The sequence below is a fragment of the Solenopsis invicta genome, chromosome 2, assembly GCF_016802725.1.
Source record: "Solenopsis invicta isolate M01_SB chromosome 2, UNIL_Sinv_3.0, whole genome shotgun sequence".
Lineage (NCBI taxonomy): Eukaryota > Metazoa > Arthropoda > Insecta > Hymenoptera > Formicidae > Solenopsis > Solenopsis invicta.
The window spans coordinates 19,490,155-19,504,281 of NC_052665.1; the positions used below are offsets into that span (position 1 = coordinate 19,490,155).

The window sequence follows — 14,127 nt, forward strand, 5'->3', positions numbered from 1 at the left end:
CTTAGTGTCTGGTGTGCCTGTTTCTACTCTGAAGTCAGAACCGGAGCTGTCTGAGCGTTTGCTGAAATTTCAAGGAAATGCGAGGACTTCGCACTAACGGATCTCATTTTGTATTCTGCATACCGTGTCTTCCTTCCCGTAGAGATAATGCATGCACGATACAATTAACACCGCACGTTTTCGTAAGATCCTTTCTTGTTGTAATCTATTATCATTTACTGTCCTCTGCTGTGCCGATCATTGCGACCAATGCGGTCAAATCAATCATTTTTACTTTACACTTTGCGTATCTTTCATATTTATGTCAAGTTATATTCTTAAGATATACATTTAAATGAAAATTTTATTTTTATCGAATGATGTCTTTGTGAGTTATTCCTCTATTAGAAATTTTCTTATTAAAATTTTGTAGATGATCAATATTTACAGATTAGATGATAGTCACAAAATTAATGAAGAATAATCGCGATTGACACGGCAGAGTTTTTTTCTAATTTCTCCCATTGGCTCGCGAACACAACCTCTGTCTCCCTATTAAGTGTATTATAACTCATACGTGTGATTTATACGTTTGAAAGATTTACGCAATGCAACAGATTTGCTAATTTCCGGATATGGACTGCAAAGGCTCGTAAGTGTAAGATAAGGCAATCGTTAAGCAGAGAAAATAATTAACCTCATTACCTCTCTCTTGTACGCTCGAAACTGAGGGGGCAGTCCATAGATTTTTTGGTGCTGCGTTCGTTCTTGTTAATATCCGAGCAATGTTCCGAACGCAAACACACTCATTGTCGGGATTAATTATCCGTTTTTATCAATAATGATATCGAGCTAACTACATTAATCATAGAATCAATTAAACGACGCAGAGATTTTTAAAAAGAATAAATTTATCCTTGATGATGATTTAGTAATAATTGCGCGCATCTATTTTCTATTCTTGGCTCTCGAAAATCTTTTCATATTTAGTTTCTTTTTCAAACTAGAAGAATGAAAGAATCACAGCTTGCTCTTGATCCAATCATCTTGTAAGTTATTTAAAATGATGAAAAATATTTAAAATATACTTTAAAAACTTAATTTAATTAATTGAATTAATAGCAAAGAAATCAATTTTTTATCGGTAACGAAAAAATCTAAGAGATAATGTGCTAAACGTATAATAGGAGAAAATTTGATTAGTGGCTTTTTCACGTACAGAATTTCGTTAAGGATCGGCGGCCACTGAACCGTAATATTTTTATTATTAAAAAGTCATTCGTTTACGTGTACAAGGGATCCCCTACTTTCCCGTTTGTTTTCTCATTTCCAACGGTCTCAAATGATGATTGCCGATCCTCCGAATTTTTGTATTGGGAGCAAATTTAGTCCATAATTAGTCGAGATTACGTCTCGAACGCGAGTGAACGCGAATTCGGTCACTGCCTTAGCCACATAACGAAACGAATAATCGGTGTCGTCACGAGTACGTGGGCCTTCGATACATCTGGCTGCTTAGTCAGTTCATCCTTTGGAGCGTATCCTGTCGGTGGGAGCGACCGCTAATTAAGAGAGGAAGACTGAAATCGATAAGTTTTAATAGAGATTACACCTTCTCGATTGTCTCTTCCCATTCGCTTACGTAAAACTATTATCTCTTGCAAAACGATATTTCTAATTTCGTCTCTCTGCCACGTTCGATCAGAAAAAAAGAAATAATTGGCAGAGAGCGGTATATCGTCACGTGGGAGACGGCAAATTTAAGCGGTTTACGCTTGCGTCGGCAGCACACGATCCAGGATGTCATCCAGATCTTCGTAGAGATCGCCGTGATTCGGCCGTTCGCGATTCAGCGCGCGAGAAACGCAGCGTGCGAGACGCTTCTCCGCAAAACACGTGCAAACGCAACAAGACTGACGATGTGTTCCGGAGAGAAGTGGATGTGTTTCCGCTGCGTTTTCTTCTTGTTTTTTTTTCTTCGGTGCGCGACACAGGATAATTTAATTGCGCCACACCCTTGGCGCTTCAGGAATCGGCCGCGGTCGCGCGGTGCGACATTGTAATATAATTAATTAATTAATTAATTAGTAACGGTTAAGGCGTGATACTTTGGTATGGGCATAATTAAAACTTAATCAGACCGAACGAGTTAGCGCTATCGCACTAACGAACTTGTGTCTCGAGTAGTGTTCCGTTTCGCAGTTTAATTTTTAGCGCGAGATAAAGCTACCGGCCTTGTGTCCCTGCGATCGATGTGACCTGTGTCGCGAGCTTTGCCTTCGACATCATTTGAAAGAAAATCCATTCGCAATTGAATTTTGCGTTTCAATAGCCAGGTAATGAATTGTCGGGAAATGTATGTAATTTTTTAATTATCTGCCTGGAAAGGATCCGTTTTCGCAATCGTAGTATTGTTTCTTAAATAAATGTTTACTGAGGTATTTAGACCGGGCCTCGAATTTCTTCAGAGATAATCTCCGAATCCCGAGGCATCCCGTAACACTTGCCACTTATCATGTTTACCCACTGTGACGCAGACAATGAATGCGCTGCTCATTCGGTGTTCGGGAGCGTGATCTAGTAATTGGCATGGTTAGCACAGGTACGCTCGCGCGCGGGGATCAATGCCGGTGCGAAGAGTAATGCAGTTCTCTACGACGCTCAATAAGTTCGACGAAATTAATCGGGGAGTACGGATGCAAGACGACTCTCGAACGACGGATCTCGAAAATGCGCGAAGAAAGATCGCTCTGAATTTCTTTATGAATCGCTATATTTGAAAGTCTGCAATCTTGGTGAAAATATGAACAGACAGATGTAGATCTGTAATTAAATTTAAGAAACGGGGATGTTACTCTTTTACTGCGTGATTACACACTCGTATCTCGTACGTTTTTTTTTTTCGGGATTTGTCGCTTATTGCTATCTCGCATCCGAATTTCCAACTTCGTCCACGATGTATCTGTAAGTACTTGAATGTGCATTGTATTATATGTTGACCGAGAATGACGGGGTAGTGCCATCACGACGAAAGTATACTGCCCGTCACGCAAATATCGATGCGAACAAAAAGTAGAATCTTATCATTAATACATAACATTATATAAAAGGAAGTAATGATTTATAATTATTCTATCTCTTCGCATGTTATTTATTAACTATAATTTATTGATTTTCATAAAATGAACTGTACATGCGTGCTGAGAGTTAATCAGTTCATTAGTAAACAATATTCATTGATCTTTGTGTGACGTTGACAATCGCAGTGTCCAACGATGATGAGGCTACTGATCGCGTCGTTTCCTTCAGGAAGTACCTATTTCTCTAACGATAATTGAAGTAATATTAATAACTTATGAAATACTATCGTTGAGTGACTTCGAGTATACACACGCCGCGGACGTGCTTCGCGGCGAAAGACTAACCGGGAACATAATTCCGGGTATAAAATCTTCGTAGAGACGGAAATATTAAAAATAGAAGGAATAAAGAGAAATTATATACACGAATCCGATTGTTGCGCGTGTTACGATCCAGTCTATGCATATACGATAAGTACAACATTACGTTATCATGTAATTACCGCGCCAGTTCTCCGTGTTGGCGTTCGCAATTTTGTTTTATTTATCGTCCGATTTGCCTTTGTCGTGTATTCAATTTGAATTCGTGGAGCGACATTATAACAAGTGAGAGAATATGACGATGGAATGATATATAATGCATTACTTGTTATAATAAAAGAATCATGTGTTACTAATGCGTTTCTCGATCCTCCGACGATTGGCCTACTAATCGAAGCAATAATTCTCGCTTGAAATTTGACGGCTGTCGCCATCGGAAAAAAATCGAGCACTTAGTACGATCAGTGTCGTAATAGGTGTTCGGTTCAGTTTGTCCCCGCCTAAACCTATTTTTCGACTTTTTTTCTCTCGTTGTCTGTTATCCACCCTACCACATTCCGAATGTTCATTGTAACCATAGCTGGCTTAAGACATTCAGACAGCTGGTGGGCCAGAGAGTTACATGAGATTACAGAGTTACTGAATGTACATTTGAAATTCAGGAGGGAAATAAAATTCCCATTTTATTCGTAGTTTCTTTTTCTTCATAAATAATAAAGTGAGATCAAAAGTTTTGAGACGATATATTTTTAAAGTTATACGTATGTGTAGGTTGAAATGGAATTCTACTCAGCAATTGTTATTCAATTAAATTAAAAACAAAAAAAAGCAAATTGATATGCAATAATTCTAAAATATATAATATGTATCACGAAAACATTTAATTTTTTAACATAATGAAACGATCAATAAACGGTGCGCTGTGGCCCACTTATTCAATGATTAAGGCAGCTCTCTGCTTGTATAACCCTTGTGATTTTTCAACGTAACAAATCGGAAGGTTCTCAAGGACTTGGGCATTATCTTGTATATCTCACCATCATCGCACTGTGTGTGTGAAGACAAGATTTTGAAGAAACACACTACATGATGCCAAAACTTCTCGACATAATTGCGTCTACGAGGAATTTTTCTATTATCTCTACTATGATTACTGGTGTGTCCTATTTCTCTCCCCCGACCCTCTCGAGATTTGTTGTTTGAAGTTTTTGCATGCATTCACTGGAAAAAGACCGATGTGATAACTGTCGTGTCGACCCAGAATGAGTCCTAAAATCGAGGATACTGAAAACACCCCCTCGACACATCGCGCGACCTCGACACCCAACCCCTTCTTGCTAACTTCCCCCTGCCTGCTGGTGTGCCAAACTGTACAGTCACGGAGAGAGCGATCTTCGAGGGCGATCTACGGATGTGCACACGGACGACACAGGTAATGTTGAATTTGTCAATTTTAAGACTAACGAGATTAACGTTTAGCTGTACGCTCTGTAACACGATATACACATTGTTCACGAACTGCATTTCGCATACAAGCGGCTTACGGGGTGTAGCAATTTCTTTCTTCCCCAGTTACTTCTTGATTTTCGTCGATGAAAGAAACTGCGACTTCCTTTCTGTTACATAATGTATATATTTGTTCATGAAATGTATTGTACATTCCGAAAAGAAACTCAGGGGATTGTGGACCTTCTTCTGTTCTACAATACACGCGCGCGCACATTTTAACCACGTGACATGGAATCTTCTCTTTTTAATAACTCTTATACTGACTGCGATCATATGTATTACATTCCATTTATTTGTTTACGATCTTTATGTACAAATATTTTGTTTAAAGATTTATTGTAATATATTTACCTATATTATCATACACATTCACACATATATGCTTGTTTTCATAATATATTATAATACTTGATCTCTTGCAATTAAGCGTGTTGCTCACATTTAGCAGCGCTAACACATCGCCATTGCCAAGGCTTCGACTAGCAGCTGCATTCCGCTCCGTAGAGTTGGACGAGAGGCGCGTGGCTTGCCGTAGCTGAGCCAGCGAGGGTGGCTTGGCGTGTGGTGAAATAATCGATGTTACCCTCGTATGATTGCAGTGGCACCGGCGGTGATGCCGAAATAAAGCTCGAGGGGACGTAGGGCGAATCTGAGAGACACCTAATCGGCCACAGCCGAGAAATCGGCGACCAACAGCACATAACACTCTCGAGCTGCTCGAAGGGACTGGAGACGTCTTTGACCTAAAAAAAAAGCCGAATATTTTCCGAATAAAACCAAAGTTACCCCACCCCACCGACACACAACACGCTCCGCAATAAGCACCACCGGTCCACGCACGCATGGGCACGCTCACGTTCGTCTGCGTGGCGATCGGCATCCGAGATCGATCTCCCGCGGGATGACGAAGAGATAGAAAAGAGAACGAATGTACGAGCGTAGTTTTACGACGATCGGAGTATTAATTGCAGTCGCGTAAGACCTCATCCATCTTGTTTGTTTGATATTGTTGCTCGTGTTATTATGCGCTAGTAGGTTTCTAACGATGCCATGATTGTGATGATAAGCAAATAAGGATATTGATCTTAATGGAATTGCGTCAAAGGCTGTATTTTATTTTTAATCACTGCTCCATTGTCGAAAGGATAGCTGCTCACAACAGTGGCGAGAGACGCGTCGCAATATTCTTCTTGTACAAAAAGAATAATTACATGACGTTAGTCGATTAACGTCAATTCGAAACTACATCGATCTCGTGACCATTCCTTTTCACAAAGGAGATCCGTACATTCGTTCGTGCATGTCGCATCCAGTTAGTCGGATTAATTCGAGGACCGATCCGTTTCAGACCGCCGACATCGAGAGGAGGTGATGCCGACGCAGTGCCGAGAGAGCTGCTAAAACAGTCGGCCGTTCAACATTTTTTTAAATCTCCTTTAGTTCGCCAATTAGGTCTCCGCTACTCGTTAATCGTTCTCGTGTGTGTTATGTTGCAGTAAATGAGGTGGTCGTCGACAAGTGGGCCCAGTAAATGAGTGGGTCGTCGACAGGCGTGATCCCACACTCCGTCGCCGCCGCCATCGAGCGCGCGAGGCTCAACCCAAAAATTAAAAAAAAAAAACACCCGAACAAAAGAGAAAATAAAAAGATGCAAAGACGAACGACTAAAAGCGTGAAATAACCGGCGTGCGCTTGTGCTCCGTAGAGCGCTATAATAACAACAGCAGCAGCAACAGCAGTAGCAACGTACTCGATAACCACTTAACTACTTGCCAACCTGCAGTTCGGGAATTCCCCCCCGCGCCCGGGACTTCCTCGATCGCTGAGTAGACACGCTGCACCGCTTCGCCGCCGCTGCTTTCATTCTTTCCCATCTTCTCTTCTCCCTCTCCGCAAGATCGCTGCGCACGAGGGGTCGTTCGAGTCGAGGTCGTCGTCCCCGAGGCCGACGAAAGCGAAGCGAACGAACGGCTTTGGGAAACTCTTCGTCTTCGGTGTCTGGAGCCGCATATTAATGTTCTTAACTCAACGACTGTGCCTTCTTAAAGCCAATTGCGCTAAGGTCGGTTAGCGCTAATCTCTACTGTGCCACCCTCCTCCCTCTGTCTTTGCAAAGTGTCATTTGCAGTTGCGGTAGTTGCATTCGTGAAATTATAGAAAGAGGCTCTTGATTAGTATTTTATTACAAACTCCGGTTATCTTTATCGATATTAAAAAATGATCGATTTTTTAAGAATAACTCTAAATTAATATTTTACTTTAAACTACTTTTTTTCTAAAAAAAAAAAAAAACTGATGTTAATCGAAGCCTGGAATAATTGGAAGAAATCGATAGAGATTCTCCTTTCATTTAACACCTTGTATTAGACAGAGGCAAAAGATTAGCTGACTCAAACCGCCGGTGCAATTCAGCTTTAGTTTCCTACCCGAGCGAGGAACGACGCGACATAACTGATCGCGAGAAAGTAGAGAAGCGCTGCCTTGTAGTCCCCTTTTAACCCCTGACGCCTCGGGGGCGTGTTAACGCACATTCAGTCTAACGGCCACGTAGCCCTTTCCTAAATCCAAGTAACTGTCAATCGATCATATCGCTCATGCTTCCGAAAGTATTCCGAAAGTAAGTAATCAAGACAACTTGCCTGAAAAAGGCTTGCTCTTCGAGCGAGATTTTCAGAGTAAGATATTCGACATAATCGAAAAAGTCACTCTCTCGATCCTCTCGAGAATCTTATTAATAAAACTAGAAAAAAGACAAATTTAAGCATTCGCTTTTAACGTATTTAACGTTGCATTCGTTTCATCTCATTGTCTTTTTCACCCTTCTCTCTCAACCATTTACAGGCGCGCTATTTTTCTCGCTATTTTTCTTCCTACCTCTTTCCGCGCCTCTTTACCGATATGGCGTTCTATTGCTTTCTCTTCTCTATTTTTCTCTTTCTTCTTCTCACATTTTTCTTCTTTCCTATTCTGTCTGTTTTTCCCGATGTGAAGATTTCGCTCTTGGCGGTACGTTCTTCCACCTAACAAACTCGACAGTCGTGTCCTCGACTATATAGACAAACAAAGGCAATAATCTACATTTTCGATCGAAGCTGAGCTAACGACGTTGAAGAAATCCACGTCTCTCAACATATGTGTACGCAAAATCAACTAGTCTGTTCCTAAAAATGGAAGCTATCGATCCATCACGTTACTGCGACATGGTTAATGGACTTTTATTCGATAGTGAAGATTGTTGCCTTGAAATTCTTTTACGTCTTCCGTAAAAGCATATTGTATCGTCAGAAGCGATCAACCTTTCGGGTTGAAAAAAAAAAACGGCCCCTTTATCGGGAACTCCCTTAGCTTCCAAGACGCCGTATCCTGCCCGCGATATGAGAGAACCCGCGTAGATTAGGTACCTAATCACACGCGGAGATTAGGTACCCGGTCTCTCTCTCCCCTATCAGCCACGAACGACGAAATCCTCCGTAGCTTGGAACGTCCGGTTCGACGAGAAAAAAAGACCCGTCACTCGTACCTGGAACGCTCAATGATGCCACAGTCCGTCCGCGCGCGCTCGCGTTTATCCTGCGGACAGTCGCGAAAAAGAGAGAGAGAGAGAGAGAGAGAGAGTCCTGTATGTGCTAGAAAGAGAGAGAGAGAGAGAGAGAGTGAACAATTGTGTGTGTATGTGTGTATATGTGTGCGTGTGTCTCTGTTCTTATCGCGCAGAACGAACGAGGAACGAAGAAACCTACTCGCGCCGTTCTGGGTCTCCGTAAATCCTTCAGGGATGCAACTCGCAGCTGCACATCCTGCGTACGCGATTCATCCGACAATCATCGCACAGCGAAGACGCTCGTCGGAGGCAACCGGACGGTGGGAACGAAGGAGAGGGTTGACCAGAGGGGTCGTTCGACTCCTCGGAACGAATTGACGAGTGGTGCCTCTGCGGAAACGAAACGAGAAGCGACGACGGTTTCGAGCAGTGACGTAACTTTCGCGACTGGAGGCTGCCGCGACGAGATGCTTCACGCTCGCGCGTGATGCGAGTTGATTGTACTTGTGAGCTGATAACGATGCCACCGGTGCACGGCGTTGAAGCTCCTTCCGCACGAGCCACCCTTCCCCCGCGAAAACAAGGCGGAAGTTAACTTTGCGAAATACCACCTTGGAAGAGACTTTCCTTTCTTTTTTCGAATCTCCTTGTGCAAACAAAGGAGAGATTATCGCAGAAAGTGAGCCATCAGGAGAGCGGCTCGTGCGAGAGGGAATCGCGAAGCGGAGAAGGTTCGCCTCCGGACACGCATGAAACTTACGCCACCGGGAAATCCAGTAATCTCGCGAGAGTTAAGTAATTATTGTAAATATCCGTCGCGCATGCGATGATACATAACAGAGGAGAGATATTCTACATATAAAAATACATAGTTATATACACATATTATATATATATATATTTTTTTTTTTCTTTCGTGAAGAAGAGCGCACAGATGGACGCGTCGTCGCTGCGGACGATAATAAATTATTGTTATTGATAATATATTATTACTATTATTATTATTATCGTCATCGCTACTTGTTAGTATTACTGTTATCATTGAGAAGCGTCACTGGTTTGGTGATATACTGTATATTGTACGGCGTAAGCGCGAAACTTTTCGAGGACCGGGCTTCGAGCGAGAAGGATTCAAACTGCTGAAGCTCGTGGTTGTGGTTTTTTTTTTCCTCCCTTGTTTATATTCATACACGGTTAATTGTTCTTCGTGGTGACATTAGAGGCGGAATTAGCCACCTCGCGGCGTTCTGATTGTTACTTAGAGAGAGAGAAGGAGGAGAGAGAGAGAGAGAGACAGCCACCTTTTCTCGCTCCGTTGATTTTCTCGCTCCGTTGATTGCGACTCTCTTCGGCTTTTTCTCGACTAAGACTGACGAGACTTCTCGTAGCGATAGGGTAATTAATATCTAACCGTTAGACACACCGTTAAACCATCGGCGGATACAGCGAGCGTCAGTCAGCCTCGTCTCGCCGCAAGAGAGATCTCGTTCTTCGGTCGTTTCGCGTCTCGCCTTTAAAGATCGGCCCTATAGACTTGTCCGGACGCAAGTGATAACATCGCTCCATCGTCACGAACCGAAATTGAATTCGTCATGTTTGCGAATTCTCGTCCGTAAACGTCCTCGCGTGTTCGGGGTAGGACGCGGCGGGTGGAGGTTTGTCGAGGCGCGTATTGGCTACTTTCTCGTTACGGCTCTTTGCTCCCGACATTATTATTATCGTGTGTTGACACCTCTAGTGGTATACGTCGCGTGTTTCTTGAATTTTTCTATTTCGCTCTTTTCTCGCCCTCATCTTGTCCCATCCGGTCTCTCTTCTCCCTGGACTACTTGTTATTCTTCCGCCTTATTCCTGTTCTCGTCGCAGCCCGCGCATCACGTCTCACGTCTCGACGATCGTCATTTCTCGCCCTCTATTACTAAATACATAACTAGCAGTTAAGAATTTTAACGACCCGCGACGCAAAAGTTTATAGGAATCGCCGCCGACAGGACGCGAGATTTCTGGTCGACTTTAGCTCTCGGCACGAAAGTAAGATAAGTAAAGGCCGCGCGCGACGCGAGTTCCTCGACGCGAGTTCCTACCGGCGACGAGCTGATCGCGCGCTGGTGAGAAAACGTCGTCACATTCGTCTTCAAACAGTGTGCATGTGAGAGTGTTTGTGTGCGTGTGTGAGAGAGTGTGTGTGTATATATATGTATATCATTATGTACATTATATCTGTTACATATTATGTACATACATATATGTATATATATATTTAAAAAAGGGCACCTCTTCGTGCCCCCGATAAATTGCTCCGTATACATCACTCGCGTCATCCTAATCGGATACACGTAGATACGTACGTGTCGATGCGGATATTCTGAATACCGATCGTTACGTACGTAGGTACGTCTATCATTTATTTCGCCCATCCTGTAATTAAAGCTCATCAATTTTTAATGTATGTGAACTATTGTCGTGGCGTGTAATATTCGTACTTGTATAAAGGCAATCGCCCGCGCTGACGCTCCAATCGTTCTCGCTCGAATCGTCCACGTTGGAGCATACTCTTAAGAACAAATTTCATTATTTTCTTCGAAAATGGTGACAAACCTTGCACATTTCTAATGTACGCCGACAGCTCTGTACGAATAAAGGTTTGGAAGTAATCTCACTGTCCTGCTTTCACTGTCTTGTCGCGACCCTTTCTCGGGAAAGATATTCTTAGTATTTGATTTCGTAGCATCTCTAGTTTTTGTCTATAAAGAAAAAGTCTGAATTGTGTATTTTTATAATTTAATTTGTATTCAATGTATAATTAGTTAGAGAGATTAATCTTTAAACTAACATTACGTTTGAAATGAATAATTTCATTTGATCACAGAATCACAAATTTAATAGAAATTATAAATTTTAATAAACATAAATTGCATCTCTACATTCATAAAAAAAAATAAAACAATGATATTTGAACAACAAATACGAATTAAATAAAAAACATTTTTTATGCAAGTGCTTTAAAAAAATAAAATCGTTATTCAGATGTATGTACACACAAATAATGTAGTATTACTTTTTTTTTACTGAAATTGAAATTAGATTACGCAACATCCCACAATTCTTTATTATTTTGTAAAATTATTTTTCATAAAAAAACAATGCGAAAAACTATATTTTTAATTCTTCTCTTATCGTACGAACAGAGATTATACGGCAGGAAAGAATCTAAAAACATTTTTGTAAATTAGTGTCAAAATTAAATTGAACAATAATTAATTATTTATTTTGAGTATTAATAACAGTACTTTCAATACTCAAAATAAGTAATTAGTTAACTAGCCAATTTAATACCGAAAAGAATTATTATAAAGTTATATTACAGATTTATTATTATATTATAATATAATTCTGTAATAGTTCTTTTACAGTATTAAATTGACTGATTAAAGTGATTGATTAAAATAGACCATTTTATGTCCTATAAAATTTATCTGAAACACTTTTTGTAAAACTTATATTTTTTGAAAGATAAGTGCTACGGAGTGCTACGGTTATAACTCGGAAAATAATTGAGAAAATATAACTTTATTATAGTGATTTGAGCAGCTCTTGAGACCAGTTATTAAATTCCGTAATACAAAATAAAGCATATCACTTAAAAAAATTTTTTTGTCTTCCACTTAGCATTGGCAATATCCCTCTAGGGCAAACTGGTATCATCAGCAGATAGATCATTTCATGCCCTGTAAATTTTATCTGAAACACTTTTGTAAAACTTATATTTTTTGCGAAATGCTATGGAGTGCTACGAAATGCTGTGGAGTGCTACGGAGTGCTACGAGTGGTACAGTCGCATTAGAGTTGCGACACTTTTTTTGAGTAAAAAGATAATTAAAAAGATAAATTTTTGCACTGTTCTTTTATAAAAAATAGTTTGACAAAATGAGAAAGAATTGCGCAATATTTTGTAATTTAATTGCAATTTCAGTAAAAAAATAATACTACATTATTTATAAATTATTTATTTATTATTAATTTTAGTTTAATTTAAATTTAATTTTAACTTAGTTTTAAATTTAATTTTTAGTCTTAGTATTGTTCAGTTTAGTTTAAGTTCAGTTTAAGCTCAGTTAAATTTAGTTTTACTTGCTAATTTTTATTCAATTCAAGTTTACGTTACCGCTTTTCAAATAACCATTGGTCATAATACACGAATTTAGAAAGAAACGCGCGTCTTGAACTCGTGCGAATTCAGATGACTAGGCATTTCTGTCCACGTGATGCATCATGACGTGGCAGTGAAAGTGCTGAATTCAAAAATGAAACTCATTTAAATTGAGTCTGTCGATCATGAAATTGGATGTGATTCCGTTGTCACAAATACATCTTTCATGTGGTCTACATATTTAGCGCATTATTTATTTTTGCTTTGCCGTAAGATAATTTTAAAATATGCTTCGCAAAGACAGTACGAACACGGCTCATAAATTTCCCAGGCGGAGTAAATAAATTTTCTTCGTCTGGTTAAAAAGTGAAAACTAAAATAGTACAGTTCGCGAATCGTACGCTACGGACCGGCCGAGGACTTATTACTACTTTGCATTGCAAATTTAAATTGTTTTCAGCGACTGGGGGATGATGCGGTCTTTGAGGATAAAACGCAAGATACACGACGCTATGTACGTAACACATATTTCAACTTTTCCACGAAACATTGCATCGCAAATGGCTACAGCGTATCGTTTGAAGTACAAGGCGTAGTGTTTCTGAAAATTTTCGAAATAGTAATGTGGTTTCTTTACATTTATTTGCTTATTTCGCAGAAGTTTTAATTGCACTTTAGTTCACGTACAGATAATGAAACTTAAACTAAATATAATAAAATGTAACTTCAGGAACACTATTATTTTAACATATATAATAAGATGTAAATTAAACAATAATTAAAAATAATTATTGTTTAAAATGTGGAATCAATCACTCCTCGATCTATTGTTCATTGGGGCCGTTTTCGAATTGGCATTTGTTTTTATACTGATGAGCTTATATATACTTTTTTTGCGTATTAGTCTTGTTCGAATATTGTATTTTTTAAATCTCGAGAATTTATTGATTTATATCAAAAACTAAAAAATAATATGCCAGATATACATGTAGATCACGAAATTTCTTGAAATTCATAAATTCTTTAAAGTTAAAAATTTTAGGTATGGAAAGCTTAGTGAAGAGAATGCACAATTCTGATTCTCTGAGCTTTTTAAGTTTTATCTGGAAACTTTTAATCTTCTTAAAAATTTGAGAATCTCAAAATTACAATGCCCATAGTTATGTATCTTTTCCTGGGTCGAGAAACATATTAATAATCTTCAATTATTGACAGTTTTAATTTTAGCGCATAAAGCTTTTCTTTAAAAATTATTTCGATTTTTATATTAATTTGTTTTGATAATAATTTTCTAATAATTTTTTCTTTCTGACGTTTTTTAATTTGACAGTTCTCGTTGATTTTATTGAATTAAAAGGCGTACCGCTATTTTACTTTCTATCTTAGTTTCGAGGAATCGTCATTCTTGTCCCACGTTGTCAGCGAAACGTTCTCGCGCATAGTAAAATCACAGATTATTCCACGTAGAAATCCGCGCATAAATCTTTACGGTGAAGCGAGTCTTGTCTCGCGAAAAAGTAGATATCAAAATGATGCAGTTCGCAATT

At 39.5% G+C, this 14,127-nt stretch overlaps 1 protein-coding gene across 7 annotated transcripts in view; it reads left to right on the top strand.

The window, feature by feature from the left end:
* The window catches only part of LOC105193852 (calcium-transporting ATPase sarcoplasmic/endoplasmic reticulum type), a 49,460-nt gene extending 38,371 nt beyond the window's left edge, over positions 1 to 11,089 (top strand). For 5 of the 7 annotated variants that reach the window (XM_039446274.1, XM_039446275.1, XM_039446278.1 and 2 more), the window contains exons 14-15: positions 6 to 4,812; positions 5,489 to 11,089. In XM_039446274.1, the coding sequence (XP_039302208.1) occupies positions 6 to 97 (92 nt within the window). In that variant the 3' untranslated portion in view covers positions 98 to 4,812; positions 5,489 to 11,089. The remainder of the gene's footprint in view (positions 1 to 5; positions 4,813 to 5,488) is intronic. The other 2 variants (XM_026135422.2, XM_026135421.2) reach the window with 2 other exon arrangements.
* Positions 11,090 to 14,127: the final 3,038 nt, after the last annotated feature.